Genomic DNA, 17503 nt, shown 5'->3' with positions numbered 1-17503 from the left:
AACGCAGCTGGAGATCCAGTGGATTGTAAACAGGTTAATGTGGGACACCTTTTCAAAAGGGTCATAAAATAAGCAGAAAATTTTTTTTTTCATTATTCCATCATGGGATCTGAGTGTCGCTGGCTAGGTCAGTGTTTATTGCCCATCTCTCATTGCCCTTGTAGAGGTAGTGATGAGCTGCCTTCTTGAACTGCTACAATCATGGTGGTGGAGGTACATCCGCAGTGCTGTTAGGGACGGCACGGTAGCACAGTGGTTAGCACTGCTGCTTCACAGCTCCAGGGTTCCGGGTTCGATTCCCGGCTCGGGTCACTGTCTGTGTGGAGTTTGCACATTCTCCTCGTGTCTGCGTGGGTTTCCTCCGGGTGCTCCGGTTTCCTCCCACAGTCCAAAGATGTGCGGGTTAGGTGGATTGGCCAGGTTAAAATAAATTGCCCCTTAGAGTCCTGGGATGCGTAGGTTAGAGGGATTAGCGGGTAAAATATGTGGGGGTAGGGCTTGGGTGGGATTGTGGTCGGTGCAGACTCGATGGGCCGAATGGCCTCCTTCTGCACTGTAGGGTTTCTATGATTTCTATGATTTCTAGGGAGGGAGTTTCAGGATTTTGACCCAATTAATCCTGCTTCAATATCAGGTCCATAATCATAGAAACATAGAAACCCGACAGCACAGAAAGAGGCCATTCGGCCCATCGAGTCTGCACCGAACACAATCCCACCCAGGCTCTACCCCCATATCCCTACATATTTACCCACTAATCCCTCTAATCTACGGACACTAAGGGGCAATTTTAGCATGGCCAATCAACCTAACCCGCACATCTTTGGACTGTGGGAGGAAACCGGAGCACCCGGAGGAAACCCACGCAGACACGAGGAGAATGTGCAAACTCCACACAGACAGTGACCCAAGCCGGGAATCGAACCCAGGTCCCTGGAGCTGTGCAGCAGCAGTGCTAACCACTGTGCTACCTAATATCCAGATATTATAATGAATAATATCAGGAGTAAATTTGGGCATTATCTTGAAAATAACCTGCTTTGCAGTAGTGGGCATGGATTGAGAAAGGAAAGTTCCCATCTCCCCAAGTTTCCACAATTTCCTTGAGAAAGCGACATCCTAACTAGATTGTGAATATCCCTAATACATAAGGCAGTAATAGTAGCGGATTTTAATCACCCAAGTATTAACTGAGATAGTTTTAGAGTGCAAAGTAGGGAGGGAGGAAAATTCTTCAATTGCATCTACGAGAACATTTTTAGCCAGTAGAAAGCCCAACAAGAGAGGGGGTAATTCTTGATTTAATATTCGGAAATGAGCCCAGACAGGTGGAAGGCGTATTAGTAGGCAAGTGTTTTGGAGATAATGATCATAATTCAGTTAGATTTAGGATAGGTATGGAAAAGGATAAGCTTGGGTCGGGAATAAAAGTTCTTAACTGGGGAAAGGCTAATTTTACTAAAATAGGATACAAGTTGGCCCAAGTGGCATGGGAGCAGTTACTTGCAGATAAAAATGTGTCAAAGCAGTGGGAGACTTTCAAGGAGTAGATAACAAGAGTACAGGGCAAATACATTCCTGTAAAGGCAAAAGGTGGTGGGACCAAGACCAGAGAAACCTATATGTCAAGGGACTTAATGGTCAGGATTAAGAAAAAATGGGAGAAGCTTATGATAAATACTGAGGGCTCAACATGCAGAGTCCCTAGAGGAGCATAGAAAGTGCAGGGGGAAACTTAAAAAGAAAATTAGGAAAGCTAAGAGATTGCATGAAAAAGCTTTGGCTTTTCCTTTGAATAAAGGAAAACCCAAAGAGGCTTTTTAAATACATAAAGAGCAAGAGAATAACCAGGAAAGAGTAGAGACAATTAGGGACCATGTAGGTAATTTGTGTGTGGATCCGGAAGATGTTGGTACAAGTCCTCAATGAATATTTAGTGTTGTTCTTCAGAATGGAAAAGGACAATACAGGTGCAGACATCAGGGTAGAGGACTGTGAAATATTAGAGGAAGTTAACATAGGGAGAGAGGAGTTACTAACACGTTCATCAGCCTTAAAAGTGGATAAATTCACAGGCCCAAATGAGATGTATCCCAGCTGTTGATGGCATGAGGTATCAGGAGCACTGGTAGTAATTTTCAAATCCTCTCTGGTCACAGATGAGGTACCAGAGGACTGGAAAATGCTAACATTGTCCCATTATTAAAAAAGGGAGGTAGGGAAAGACCAAGAAATTATAGGTTAGTCAGCTTAACCTTGGTGGTGAGGAACTTACAAGAAAGAATTCTGAGGAATGGAATATATGTGCACTTGGATAGGCATGGATTAATCTGGGATAGTCAGCCTAATTTGTTAAAGGAAGGTTGGGTTTGACAAATGTAATCAAAGTTTTTGAGAAGGTAACCAGGAGTGTTGATGAGAGTATTGCATTTTGATGTCTGTATGTTTATATGGACTTTAGCAAGGTTTTTGATAAGGTCCCTTGTGGTAGACTGGTCAAGGAAGTAAGGGCCCATGGGATCCAGGCAAAATGGCACATTGTATCCAAAATTGGCTGAGAGGCAGGAAGCAGAGGGTGATGATAAAGGGATGTTTATCTGACTGGAAGTTTGTTTCCAGTGGGGCTCCGCAGGGCTCGGTGGTGAGGCCCTGGTTATTTGTGGTATACATTGATGATTTGGACTTAAATGTAAGGGTACAATCAAGAAGTTCGCGGATGACACAAAAATTGGTAGAATGGTAACTAGTGAGGAGGACAGCCGTAGACTGCAGGAGGATATCAATGGATTGATTTGGTAGGCAGAACAGTGGCAAATGGAATTCAACCCAGAAAAGTGTGTGGTAACGCACTTGGGAAGGCTAACCATGCCTGGACACTGCCGGGCAAGGGGGCTTCCATTGAGGAGGTCTGTGGGGTGATGGTTCCTGTGTCAGGGGGGGGGGGGGAGGGGGATTTACTGGAACTGGGTGGGGGGGTAGTTGGGTGGATCTGTTTTTAAAAATTTTTTTGATTGAGGGTCACTTTTAAAATGGTACCCCAATTTCTTGAAAGCCATGGTTGCTGGAGGAACGGGGTCTGAGCATGATGTTGTGGGACAAAAAATATGTTGGGAAAAGCCAGCAGTGGGGTTGATGAGATACAAATGGGGGCAATTCTCCCAAAGAAATCTCTAAGTGTCGAATTTGCATAAAAACTGGAGTAAATCACACTTTTTTTTCAGCGGGACTTTCAAAATGAATCTCCCACACCGTGTGCACTGCAGAGTGCTGCAGCATAGATCAGCCCAAAAATCAGTGGGCGGGGCCTATTCCCACTGGAGAGGCCGACAGCATAGCACTGAGCGGGCCACCGCGCATGTGCCGATCTCTCAGTGCCGAGATCAGCACATGCGCAGTAACCCCATACTGCTGACCTCCCGATCTCTGGCCAGCTCAATCGTTGGCCAACCCCATGATCCCTGCATTACTGGCTATGTGACACCCCCCCCCCCATGGTCCGAGCGCGGACCCCTTGGATGTGTCCAGGCCCACCCTGGTCACATGGGATCGTGGGATCTCCCCCCACCCCACGATCTCATGAATTCCCCCCCCACTGGCAGCTCCAACCTCCTGGCGGGGGGAAGACGCTAGCGGGCTGGGAGATTTCAATCCCCGGCCCACTAATGAAATGTAAAATAGATGGTAATGAACATTTGCATAATTTCTTTAGCTCCACTCCGATTTCTGGCTCGGAGCTGACGGTGCTGGGGACTCGCAATAGTTTCAAGTTTTGTGTCATAAAGAACAAAGAACAAAGAAAATTACAGCACAGGAACAGGCCCTTCCGCCCTCCAAGCTTGCACCGACTATGCTGCCCCACTGAACTAAAACCCCCTACCCTTCCGGGGACAATATCCCTCTATTCTCATCCTATTCATGTATTTTATCAAGACGCCCTTTAAAAACCACGACCGTATCCGCTTCCACTACCTTCTCCAGCGGTGAGTTCCAAGCACCCACCATCCTCTGTGTAAACAATCTGCCTCGTCCATCTCCTTTAAACCTTGCCCCTCGCACCTTAAATCTGCAAATTTTGAAATTGTGCCCTATGCGCCCAAGTCTAGGTCATTATAATGTTCAAAGAAACGCAGTAGTCCTAATACTGATATCAAAGTTAAAGGAAACAGCAGGAGTTGGACAAAAAGTGAAAGGGGCAGAAGAGTGACAGATGAAATATAACGTGAACAGTGCAAATGAAGGTCAGAGACACAGATCACACTGTTCACCATGAATAGGAACTTGAAGGAGACCTAGTCACCTTAACACTCAACATGTATAACCAATACAGAGCAGCAGTCAGCAAGGCAATAGGATGTTTGATGCATTGGAAACAACGGAATGTAAGTCAGAGAAATTCATTATCAGATTGCACAGTGCTTTCATTAGCTCATTTCTTGAGTATTGCATCCAGTTTATGTCACTGAGATACGAAGGAGCAAAGCACCGAAGGTGATGCTGAGAAGAATCACAAAGCTGTTTTCTAGGGGTGGTATCTATGGAGACAACAGGGATTTTTCCCACCAGCTGGAGAGCCAGTGAGAGCCACATGTCACTTTCTACCCCCACCACATTAAATGCGAATAAAGCACTTCAGCGGAAAGCAACGGGCCTTCCCTGGGATCAAGGACGCGCGCGGAAATCCTGTCCACCAGACAGCACCAATGGGAGCAGTGGTTGCTGTTGGTACTACACCCTGATGTGGAGATGCCGGCGTTGGACTGGGGTAAACACAGTAAGAAGTCTCACAACACCAGGTTAAAGTCCAACAGGTTTATTTGGTAGCACAAGCCACTAGCTTTCGGAGCGCTGCCCCTTCATCAGGTAAGTGGGAGTTCTGTCCACAAACAGGGCATATATATTCTCTTTAACCTGTGCTTAACCCTCTCTCCACTCATATTGTCTGTACCTTTAAGACTTGATTACCTGTAAAGACTCGCATTCCAACCATTATTTTGTAAATTGAGTTTGTGTCTTTATATGCCCTGTTTGTGAACAGAACTCCCACTTACCTGATGAAGGGGCAGCACTCCGAAAGTGGCTTGTACTACCAAATAAATCTGTTGGACTTTAACCTGGTGTTATGAGACTTCTTAAGGTACTACACCCAGCAGAGGCACAGGATCACTGAGGGACCCTGGGCCAAAGATGGGTTGTTGGTCATGGGGTGGGAATCCTGTAGAAGGTAGGGAGAGGGTCACCAACAAGGGCAGCAGCTTGGCTCTAGCAGGTCGCCAGTCCCAATTCTGGATCTGTTGGTGAGGCACTGAGTTCCTGATAACAAGGGAGCCCAGAAGCAAACCCAGCAGTGGCAGGATGCGGCATTAATTGCCCACTTATGGGCCTCAACTGATGTCAGGACAGCCTTCCACCCCAGACTTAATTGGGGCAAAGGCAGGAAGGCTGCCTGGTCCCAATCTGTCAGCCTCCCACTGGCTTAAATACCCCGACCCCCATCCCACCTCCAAACTCGCCTCACAATCCAGATGCCTGTTTGAATAAATATCCTCTCATACACCCTTATGAGGACAAGTTGAAATATGAGATTACAGGAACAATGCCCTTCACCCCAGGCACATGGACTGGCACATTATTTGCTCAAGCTCAACATTGTCAGAGTGAGGACGAAACAAGTGAGGTCCTGATACCTAAACCTCTCAGATCCCAAGGTGCTGAGACAAAATTGTATTTCAAAAAAATAACCTCTATAAAAAAATATTTATTCACCACCTTGTCAGTTTAACAAGTCAGGTAGATCTTACCAAAACCATTCCTAGATCTTAACTTCCTGCATCTAACATTACAACATTGTTCACCAAACTAACCCTTCTGAAACACTTCCAAATGCCATTCCAATTCAGGTCAGACTGCTGTGCAGGTATGCCACCTGTACCCTACCACCTACCTGTGATAGATGTGGCGTATCCAGTTCAGCACTGTGTAAATCTCACTCTTCTCTAGGTCCCAAGAAATGATATCCTGCAGATGTCCTGAAAGACAACTATGGTGTAGCAACACATAGGTCTGAAGAATATTATAGTGGGGAGGGCAGCACTGCACCATTAAGTGTTTTACTACTTCCAAATCATTCTGAATATTGTTCTGCAAGGCTGCTAGATGATTGGCCAGTCCTGGTCCTTTTGTGTCAGTTTGCCTTGCTCTGAACTGTGCTGCAGTCGACTGCTCAATAACTTTAAAAAACATCTGTCGCAGATTTTTGGGCCGTCCGGGGGGGAGAAACATATGCTGGTTTTGGCTGTCCGCAGCCATTTGGTCAATCTTCTCTTCTCGCTCGATTATACGAACTGCTGAGACAAACAGGGATGGGTCCTGTTTAACCAGGGTTAGGCCACAGCTTACAACATCCCAGAGCTCCTTGGCAAGGTCTTCGTTAAGCTGACCGACAGCGCTAAAGTACGACAAGACGATCTGCTCCCCTTCTGTGTTCTGTCTCCCAGCTCGGTACAGTTGGTGCAGAATGTCATCACGCCAGCACTCCATTGCCATCAGCTTGCTGTGGGCCTCCAGCAGCTTCCTGTCCTCAATCAATTGCCGTGTCTCAGTCACAACCTCAGGGACTGCAATGAAATAGATCAGGTTTGGTCAGTCAGTTCATTGTCACTTTGCATTCTAAACAGTGAGTTTTGATTTTTACTTAATCTAAGTTTTATCAGAGCTACAAAGCTCATGTACTTTGATCCCTGTCCTATCCCTTTCCATCGATTCTCCACTTCCTCCCTGAAAGACTAAATTAAAACCTTTCCTAAAATAACCAATTAGACCTCCCAGTGTAATCAACAAAAATTCCCCCTTTTTAGAGGCACAAATAATCAAGAACTTTGGTAAAACTAAAATTCAAGAGACTCCTATAACTTTAACAATGTTGTCCCCAGCAACCCTGATATTAGTGTACTGGCAGACACCACATGCTCCTTCCTCATAGCCAGTCAGACAGAAGAGAGGCAGGCAGAGCAACTACCTTTACAGACCGCACCCAACCTGAATGTGTATGTGGCCTCCTCACAGAACAGGACCACAGACATTACATTTATAGAGATGGAGTTGATAATTAATTTCTCTATAGAAGTTCTTGCTCACTATCAACTGGAGTGTGAGTTTGTATGCACAACATCTGATCATTTGGTACTGTCACTTTATTTAGCTGGTATCACCCTTGCTTTCAAATCAGGAGATTCTGGATCCAGCTCCATTTCAGAATTGCATGGAATCTTATGGCTGAGAAGGAGGTCATTTGGCCTCCTTGTACCTGCGCCACAAAAGGCTCTCCAATTAGTCCCATTTCCTTGCTCTTTCCCCATAGCCCTACAATAATCTCAAAGCACATAATCCAAATTGGCATTCTTAGTCATGCCTGTGCGGCTGCATTGCCAGAAGTGCCATTTTCAGATGGGTTGTTAATTCAAGATCCCGTCTGCTTGAATGGAAGTAAAAGAGGCCAGGGCACTATTCAAAGAAGAGCAAGGAGTTCTCCCCAGTGTCCTGCTCAACAGCACTCCCTCAAGAGCATCACTAAAGCAGAATCATTGGTCATTCATCTCATTGGTCACTCATCTTGCTGTGTGCAAATTGGCTGTTGCTTTCCCCACTTTACAACAGTGGCTCCATTTCAAAAACAATCAATAGCCAGGAAGTGTTTTTGGACCTCCCGAGGGCTTGATCAGGCATGGTATAAACAGAAATTCTCTCTTTAATGCAGTATTGCCCATGTTTGAACAGAAATTTGTTATTGGTTTTAGTTCATTGAATTGACACAAGTCCCTGTATTTTCTCATGGTCTTTGAATGATGGAACAATAAGCACTGGCTCAGACCAGGGGATCTAGGCTGTGAACAATGAAGCAGGTTTTACTGAAAACAAAGATTAAACAGCAGCAGCAACAGCAGGATGTTGAAACAGTACTTTTGACTTGTTACACTGGCCCTGGAATTCTGCCTGGTGATCAATTTCACAGTAACTTCATTGCAGTGTTAATGTAAGCCTACTTGTGACTAATAAATAAACTTTACATTATTTTTACTTTACTAGCTTCTTGATATAATTTTAGTAGGTAAGCTGAGTGGCTGAAAGTGGCTGTGTGTGCAGTTTCACTGGCTTTCTGCCCAGCGTTATGCCAAAGCTCTGGTGTCATCCCACACAATTCGAAGGACACAATTTGTAACTTGTACCTCCTCAAATAAAAATAACAAGACCTCTCATCACCCAATTGTTGCGCTGGTTTCCTGTTCTATTTTGTTACTTTAAGCAGCACAGTTATCCATTGTAATCTGCAGAATCAGAGCTTTGTCTTTAATAAGTTTGTGTTACATAATCCCACATGGATAATCAATCAAAATCATACAACACAATTCAGTATTATATGATTATTGTTGAGCTCAGATTCATTGTAAGAACTCAGGTTATCACTCTTCACACTTCCAGCACGACTACAGCAGTGGTTTACTCGAAACACTTGTACCATCTCTACCTAGGATCTTCACATCCATGAATACTAACTCTAAATTAAAATACATCAAAAGACACAGTGAAGATTTCAGATAACATGTTGCCAAGAGGACACACTTATGGTCATCTCAATCTCTCCCAATAATTCAAATACCATGGTTATGTGGTCCACTCATGTTCCTCAATCACTTTATTACCATAAACAGTGATGAAACCAACTCTAAAGACATGAATGAGTGACCTTTCTTCAACTAGGCCTGCATCATCTGCTGACTTCACAAACAATGAGGCACATGGGCCATGTGAACCCACATTCCTACACTACTTAGCAACATCAAACTTGGACCAATGTCCATAACTATAAACTTATTGAAAGAGAAAACAAAGACTTATTTTTATTTAGAGCCTCTCACAATGTCTGGACACCACAACCAGTTAATTAGTTTTGAAGTGTAGTTGCTTTTGTAATGTAGGAAACACAGCAGCCATTTATCCACAACAAGGTCCCACAAAATTTGATGAAATAAATAAACAGATCACCAGTTTTTCCTCTTGTCTGGGTGAGACAAGCCCTCCGTATACACAGGATCTGCTCAAATGAGGAGGATCGCAACAGACACCTCCAGACGCTGAAAGATGCCCTCATAAGAACAGGATATGGTGCTCGACTCATCGATCGGCAGTTCCAGCGCGCCACAGCGAAAAACTGCATCGACCTTCTCAGAAGACAAACACGGGACACAGCGGACAGAGTACCCTTCGTCGTCCAGTACTTCCCCGGAGTGGAGAAGCTACGACATCTTCTCCGGAGCCTTCAACATGTCATCGATGAAGATGAATATCTCACCAAGGCCACTCCCACCCCCCCACTTCTTGCCTTCAAACAATCGCACAACCTCAAACAGACCATTGTCCGCAGCAAACTACCCAGCCTTCAGGAGAACAGTGACCACGACACCACACAACCCTGCCACAGCAACCTCTGCAAGATGTGCCGGATCATCGAAACGGATGCCATCATCTCACGTGAGAACACCATCCACCAGGTACACGGTACATACTCTTGCAACTCGGCCAACGTTGTCTATCTGATACGCTGCAGGAAAGGATGTCCCGAGGCATGGTACACTGGGGAGACCATGCAGACGCTATGACAACGGATGAATGAACAGTGCTCGACAATCACCGGGCAAGAGTGTTCTCTTCGTGTTGGGGAACACTTCAGCAGTCACGGGCATTCAGCCTCTGATCTTCGGGTAAGCATTCTCCAAGGCGGCCTTCACGACACACGACAACGCAGAATCGCTGAGCAGAAACTGATAGCCAAGTTCCGCACACATGAGGATGGCCTCAACCAGGATCTTGGGTCCACGCCACACTATCTGTAACCTCCATGACTTGCCTGGGCTTGCAAAATCTCACTAACCGTCCTGGCTGGAGACAATACACATCTCTTTAACCTGTGCTTAACGCTCTCTCCACTCACGTTGTCTGTGCCTTTAAGACTTGATTACCTGTAAAGACTCGCATTCCAACCATTATTTTGTAAATTGAGTTTGTGTCTTTATATGCCTTGTTTGTGAACAGAACTCCCACTCACCTGATGAAGGAGCAGCACTCTGAAAGCTTGTGGCTTGTGTGACCAAATAAACTTGTTGGACTTTAACCTGGTGTTGTGAGACTTCTTACTGTGATAAATGTTTGCCAGGGCACTGGATTAAACCTCCATCTCCTGCTCTTTTCTGAATTGTGTGTCAAATCTTTTTCTCTTTGTTTCAGAGGGAAGGCATGGCCTCAGTTCAATGTCTCCTCCACCTCCAACAGTGTAGTATCCCTTAAGCACTGGGCTAGAATGTCAGCCTAGGTTATGTGTTCAAGTCTCTGAAGTCTTAGTTAGGTTTCAAACACCCAATGTCTAGGTACTTGCCTGTATCATGATAATTTGTGTTGGACTGACTACCTGCTGACCATTTTATACTGCAGAACCGTAGCTGTCGGCTACTGAGCTGTCTATCAATGAACTTGAAAGCACAAGAGCCATCTCTCCACAAAAACATATCATTACCTCCATTGCCTTTCAAGTAGGGAGTGAACTGAGGTAAAGGATATCACATGTATGAGAGAATTAGTTGCATCAAGAGTAACTGATTGCCAAGTTTTGGAAAGCTTGACTATTGGGATTTCTGACCAATTTACATTAAGACAAGGCTATTAAGTTGCATTGCACTCCACACAACCCGACCTGCTTCTGGAAATGTAAATTATTTCCTGTTTAAATGTCTGCCCAAAGTTTTTCTATTTCAGTCAAGGCTGTTAAGACGTCCCGGTGACTTGCACAGCTCATCATCATCATCATCGGGGTATCATTCTTCAATGGAATAGCTGCCAGCAGCTCACACCTGAGAGAGCAGTAGCAAGTTTAATTGGTAACTCAACTTGCCAATCCCTGGGCACAGGGGAACTGGGGAAGGGTCACAAGTCAAGTTTATGTTCAACTAAAGAAAAAGTGTAATTTATATTGGAGACATTCTCTTAGGGAACAGAAAGTTTCAAGAAATGCTAGTTTGACAAGTGAGCTTTACTGACTTAGTGTGATACTTATATGATTCGGATGACATCTTATATCATTTACTGGGAGATAAATATACAGATATACTTCCAGTTGTACATTCTGCTCTATATTTGCAGTATTTAATGTTCATGCCTTTGTAGAAGGACAAAAATAATTTAATGACGGTCCCAAGTTTCTCGCACACACAATGGTCTACCTTGCAACAAAGACAATCTGCTCCAGGAAAATATTTGTTTCTTTATTTTAAACAGGAAAAGGAAAGGAAGCGCTGTCACAATGGCAACAGATGAACTTTCGGCAATGAATCAGATAGGGCAGAAACAATTGTAAAAGAATTCAGAATCCCATGCAAAAACAGAAAATGCCAAAAGTACTCAGGAGGTCAGGCAGCATCTGCGGAGAGCAAAACAAAGTTAACAGTTGGAATTCCGACTGGCGGATTTGATGGCAGGTGAGTGTGGTGAATCTGCTGGGAGTCAAAAAGTCAGAAATCTGCCGGCATTAAATCCCATTGCTTTCTCCTAATGGCATGTTAATGGTGGGTCATTTACTGGAAGGGATGGATTAAGACTCCAGATGTGGTGGATAGAGATCCTAATGGGCACGGGCACCTTGTATGTGATGGGCTCATGGAGAGGGTCATTGAATTGTGGAACAGACTTCCTATTGAGGTTGCTAACCTGTTTCTTCTGGTATCTGAGATTCTGTATGGTCTGGTGAAGACAGATGGGTTGGAGAGAATGATTGGAGTGTGCTGAACTGGTATTTAAATATGCTGCCAGGACCTTCAAACCTGTCAGCTGAGGATGGGCAAACGAATCAGCTGCCAGGAGAGTTGGAGGGGCGTTTGCTTCATTGCACATGGTCCTGATGTTCCAGTTCGCCAATCGTGAGCTTCCAAGTGCAGAAATTGGCACGGATCCTCTTATTCTGGTCAGCAGGACCAATGTTGCTAGAACTGCCCTTCATCACACTTAGTCTCAAAATGGGAGAATTTCACCCAATGTTTCAGGTTAATGACCTTTTATTGGAACTGGAAGAAGTTATTAAACAGTTATAGAGGCAGGGATATAACAACGGTAAATGGATATTTGGTAATGGTTCTGGATCCTCATTTACAGTTCAATTGGACCCACCTTGTTTCTTTGTCCCATTACCACCTCTATTCCATTTGCAACAACACTCTCCAAAAGTGGTAGCGACCAACTTGTCTCCCTGGTCAGTCATTGCCCACTTCAGGTTGAGCAGCCCCCCCAACTTGCAAGGTGCTGACATACTACAATCCATCTGCTTCAATGGCTGCTTGGAGTTCAGAGTGTCTGCTCAGCAAGTGGACGGAATCCATTGCAACTGACAAGCAAACAAAACAAAGAAAAAAAGAAGACGCTAACTCTTTGATTGGCAGATTGGAACATCAGGACCACGTCCATGGGATTGTCGGATGACTTGCAACTGGTCGATAATGGGCGCAAGACAGTGTGATCAATATGGAACCTGATAGGCTGAACATTGACATAGCACCTCTACAATAGACCAGACTGACCAGGAGTGGGTCACTGACAGAAAAATGTGACACCTTCATCTGGCAGGAGGAGAGTTCAGCCAAAACATGTAAGGTGTAGGCTTCGCTGTATGGAATTCACCACTCTCGACGATAGACGCTCCACAAATGGTTCAGAATGTGTTCTCTCCATTTGCCTCTCAACTCAAACAGGGTCAGTTCACTCCCGGATATTTGTGCTCCAACACTCTGCTCCATTACAGAGGCAAACGATCAAGTCTATGAGCAGCATTGACACTACATCAGCAGAATCCCTAAGCCAGAACATCTTTACCTATTGGGGCATTTCATCAAAAGAGCAGACCATGAAGCATGGCCTTCCTGCGTCGGACATCATAGCCAAGGAAAGATAAACGATAACAGACAGAGACAACTTGAACCTTGCAGCTCCCATGAGCTTTCTGTAACTAACAATTTCTTTCAGGACACTCCAGATCAGGGCATTGGCATCAGTTGGGTTGGATCATCACGAGGTATGACTCTCTGAACAGCATTTGCAACACATGCAGCTAATACAGCACTGATTGTGATACAGATTACTCCATGGTGTGCACTGGGTGAGGATGCAACTCTTAAAAGTATTTTTCATTCAAAGCAGTAATGCCGTCTTTGCATCAACACCAGCCATACAGCCAACCCAGATAAATCCAACAGTTCTGTGACTCAACTGAACAGGCGCTTTCTGGCATTCCCACACAGGGAGCAGAAATGAAATGGAAAATACTTAGAGGCACCATCTACAACGCTGCACTCTCAATATATGGGAAACAAGAGCGGAAAAGTGCAACTGGTTCGAGGCTAACATAGCTATGATGAAACTTGTTATTGGAGCCCAGTGATCCACTCTCGTTAACTACAAGAGAGATCCGAGCAAGAATGCTCTGAATGCACTAAGAGCTGCTCAAAGTAAAATCCAACAAACCGCTCAGCATTGTGCCAGTGATCACTGGTTACAACTCTGAGAATATCCAGACATCCTTCAACACAGGAAATGCTAGGGGCATGTATGAAGAGATCAAAAAGGCAACAGATCCATCAGCAAAGAAAACAGTTCCATTGAAAACAAAGGCAGGGAGGGTCCTCACTGCGACTGCAATAAACACTTGGAGAAATGGGTGAAACACTAACTTAACTTGTACCCCAAGGAGAAAACTGTCACTGAGGAAGTTCCAGGCACCAGAAAAAGCCTGCTTGTCATGGCAGAGATGGATATTGAACCCACTGGAGGAGGAGTTGACCAAAGCTAATGACTCGCTTGCCATGAGCAAAATCAGGTGCTGATTCCACACTGTTTGAACTCGTCAACCACAGGAAGCCAGCACTCCTGTAGCATCTTCACAAACATCTCTGTCTTTGCAGGAGGGAGGGGCAGTGCTCCAGGGTGTGTGTGATGCAAGGATTGCGACCCTGTACAAAAACATGGGCGACCACAGTGATTGCAACAACTATTGACACAGCTCCCTGCTGAGCATCATGGGAAAGTGTTTGCCCATGTTGCCCTTATTAGATTGCAGATCCTGGCCGAACGCATTTACCCCAGATCTCAGTGTGGTTTCAGAGCTGGAAGGTCTACAATTGGCATGATCACCTCAGTCCAGAAGCTCCAAAAGGAATTCCGTTTACAAAGAAGACAACTATATATTTACCTTATCGATCTCACCGAGGTATTTGACGGTGTGAGCTGAGGCGGTCTATCTAAGCTGCTGGAGAATATTGGCTGCCATTGAAGCTGCTCAATGTGATCTCCTCTTTCCAGGACAACATGGTGGGTAAGGTCAGCAATAACAGAGCAACATTGGATCCCCTTGAGATCCGCAGTGGGAACAAACAGGGTTGTGTTCTTGAACTGACACTCCTTGGCATATTCCTCTCTTTGCTGCTGTCATAAGCCTTCAGGTCATTCACAGAGGGGTCTACATACATTCCAGAACTGACAGAAAGCTGTTTAACCTTGTCAAGCTGGGATCCAAGACAACATTGCACCGAATCCTCATCAAAGAGTTGCTCTACACTGACAATGCCGCACATTTCATACAGAGGAATATCTTCAGTAGCAAATGGACAGACTCTTTCACATCTGTAAAGGATTTGGTTTGACCTTCAGCATCAGGAAAACAGATATCACGGTCCAGGATGCTACCATATCACCATCTCTCAGCATTGACAATGTGACAGTGGAGATTGTTGATCTTTTCACATATCTAGGCTCCACCATCACCAGCAATCTCTCACTTGATGCTGAAATAAACACACACATCACAAAAGCTGTAGGTGTTATGTCTCCAGTTGGGCGGCACGGTGAAACTTTGGTTTGCACTACTGCCTCATAGTGCCAGGGTTCGATTCCTGGCTCGGATCACTTGTGTCTGCGTGGTTTATTCCGGGTGCTCCAGTTTCCTCTCACAATCCAAAAAATGTGCTGGATAGGTACATTGGCCATGTTAAATTCTCCCTCAGTGTACTCGAACAGACACCGGAGGGTGGCGACTAGGGGGTTTGCACAGTAACTTCATTGCAGTGTAAGCCTACTTGTGACTCTAATAAATAAACTTAAAAATTGAATAAGAAATTGTGGAACAGTAGCAGCCTGACTGAGAATGCCAAACTGTGAGTTTACCAAGCCTGCATTCTATTCTGCAGTAGTGAGACTTGGGCAACATATACTCAGCAGGACAAAAGACTGAAGTTTTCACCTCCACTATCTCAGGCGTATCCCTAGTATCTCTTGACAGGACAAAGTTACTAACGCAGAGGTCCTGGAGTTGCTAATTTCATAAGCACACACTCATTGCTAAGCCAATGGTGTCCGTGCTTAGTTCATCGGATGGATGATGGTTGTATATCCAAGACATTCTATATTGAACTGGCCACTGCCTCATGATAATCTGGACATCCATACCTTTGCTACAAGGACACCTGCAAGTGCGATATTGAGATGGATCATTGATACTGACAACTGAGAGACATTCTTTAATGGCCATGATCTCGAGACGCTGACTGTTCAGAAGGTCTTTGGAAGAGGTGAGCGGGAGAGGACTGAGAGGAAAAGGGCCAGTGAATTGTGCACCTTCTCAGTTCACTGTCTTCCTCTGCAGCAGGTACAGCAGAGATTGCTAGATTAGAGTGGGCAGGTAATGTTTAACGCAGATTTGACAACACGGCGCAAACCATTGTCTTACACGATGGAAGGCTGGCACCAATCATCTCCTTTGTCATATACTCTCATGCTCTCCACCCTAAACCCGGCCTTCACTTTTATTCTCCAACTCCCCTGCATCCCACCCCCAAGTGAGTGACTTGGACAGGAACTTGCAGGCGGTGGTGTTCTCAGGTATCTGCTGCCCTTGTCGTTCTCAATTGTAGCGGCCATGAGTTTGGAAGGTGTTATCTGAGGAACTTTGGTGAGTTGCTGCAGTGCATCTTGTAGATGGTACACATGGCTGCCATTGCTCATCAGTTGTGGTGGGAATGAATGTTTGTGGAAGGGGTACCAATCAAGTGGGCCACTTTATCCTGGATAGTTTTGAGCTTCCTGAGTGTTGTGCAAGCTGCACCCATTCAGACAAATGGAGGGTATTCCATCACACTCCTGATGTCTGCCTTGTAGATGATGGACAGGCTTTGGGGGATCAGGAGATGAGTTACTAGCCGCAGAATTTCCAGTCTCTGACCTCCTCCTCAGCCTCAGACAGTGGGCCTGCTCATTTGAATTCACCCCCATCGGAGAATGTATGTGTGGTATTCCCTGTAACAGGAGAATTAATTAGACAGCAACATGGACATTGTAAACAGTCCAGATAACAGTCCCCCTTACCTGAGAACACTTGTTGCAGATTGTGTACCGCAGTGGCCAACTGGACATGATCAGAAACTAGGCTGCTGAGCTGCCCCAAGCCTTCAAATCCATTGACTTTACTCTGCCAGTCTTCACGGACATCAACCAATGTGTGCCGTATGCTTCTAACATCATCAAGAGACGCCCTTAGCTGTCCAAGGCCAGTTCCAACCCCTTCCAGATAAGACTGAACAGCAGACTGTGGAGAGAGAAAGAAACTTTTATCTCAGTCTTCATTTAGACTTTAAGTTGGAAAGGCTGAAAGATTCCTCTTCTGCCAAGAGGTCAATGCCCAACGCTACTGTACTCAACGAGCTGAACTAACGAGTGACCAAATAGAGAACAATTAAATATGGAAATGTAAGAAGCAATGGCAGTCTAAACTACAGGCGCTCTCAGGCTATGTGGCATTCACACATCAAGCCCCTCCCCAATGTCATTGATTCTTACAGCACACAAGGAAGCCATTCTGCCCATCATGTCTATTCTGGCTCTTTAAAATAGCTGTGCAATTAGCCCCACTCCCCTGATCTTTCCCCATAATACAGAAAATGTTTTTTTCAAGCATATACATTTACAATTCTCTTTTGAAAGTTACTATTCAATCTTTTGCAGTGTATTCCAGATCATAACTTATGTTCAAAAAAACTTCTCTCCACTTTTGCCATTGATCCTAAGTCTGCGTCCTGTGGTTACTCACCCTCCTGTCAATGGAAACAGTTTCTCATTATCTTCTCTACCTAAATCCATCATAATGTTGAGCACTACTGTTTTTCCTCAACTTTCTCTGCTTTAAGGAGAATAATCACACTTTCTCCAATCTCTCCGCATAACTGTAGTTCCTCATTCCATTCCAGTAAATCTTCTCTGCCTTCCTCTCCAAGGCCTTGACATCCTTCCTAAAGCGATGAAGTCTTGAGAGTCCTGTTCATGGAGGTTGGATTGACATCAATGAGAATAGTCCAAGGACGTCTAAATATAGTAATTGTCTGGATTCCTGCTTTATAAACATATTTTATAATTAGTGATTAGTTTC

At 44.9% G+C, this 17503-nt stretch overlaps 1 protein-coding gene across 1 annotated transcript in view; it reads right to left on the bottom strand.

Annotated features, from left to right (window-relative positions):
- exoc3l1 (exocyst complex component 3-like 1) overlaps positions 1-17503 on the bottom strand; it is a 74611-nt gene that overhangs the window by 44299 nt on the left and 12809 nt on the right. The window contains exons 2-3 of the mRNA XM_078210289.1: positions 16447-16666; positions 5942-6614 (exon numbers count right to left, since the gene is read on the bottom strand). Of these exons, the coding sequence (XP_078066415.1) occupies positions 5942-6614; positions 16447-16666 (893 nt within the window). The remainder of the gene's footprint in view (positions 1-5941; positions 6615-16446; positions 16667-17503) is intronic.

Source organism: Mustelus asterias, chromosome 4, assembly GCF_964213995.1.
Source record: "Mustelus asterias chromosome 4, sMusAst1.hap1.1, whole genome shotgun sequence".
Taxonomy (NCBI): Eukaryota; Metazoa; Chordata; class Chondrichthyes; order Carcharhiniformes; family Triakidae; genus Mustelus; species Mustelus asterias.
The sequence above is the reverse complement of the archived record's forward strand: the minus strand, read 5'-3'. Positions and strand labels throughout refer to the sequence as shown.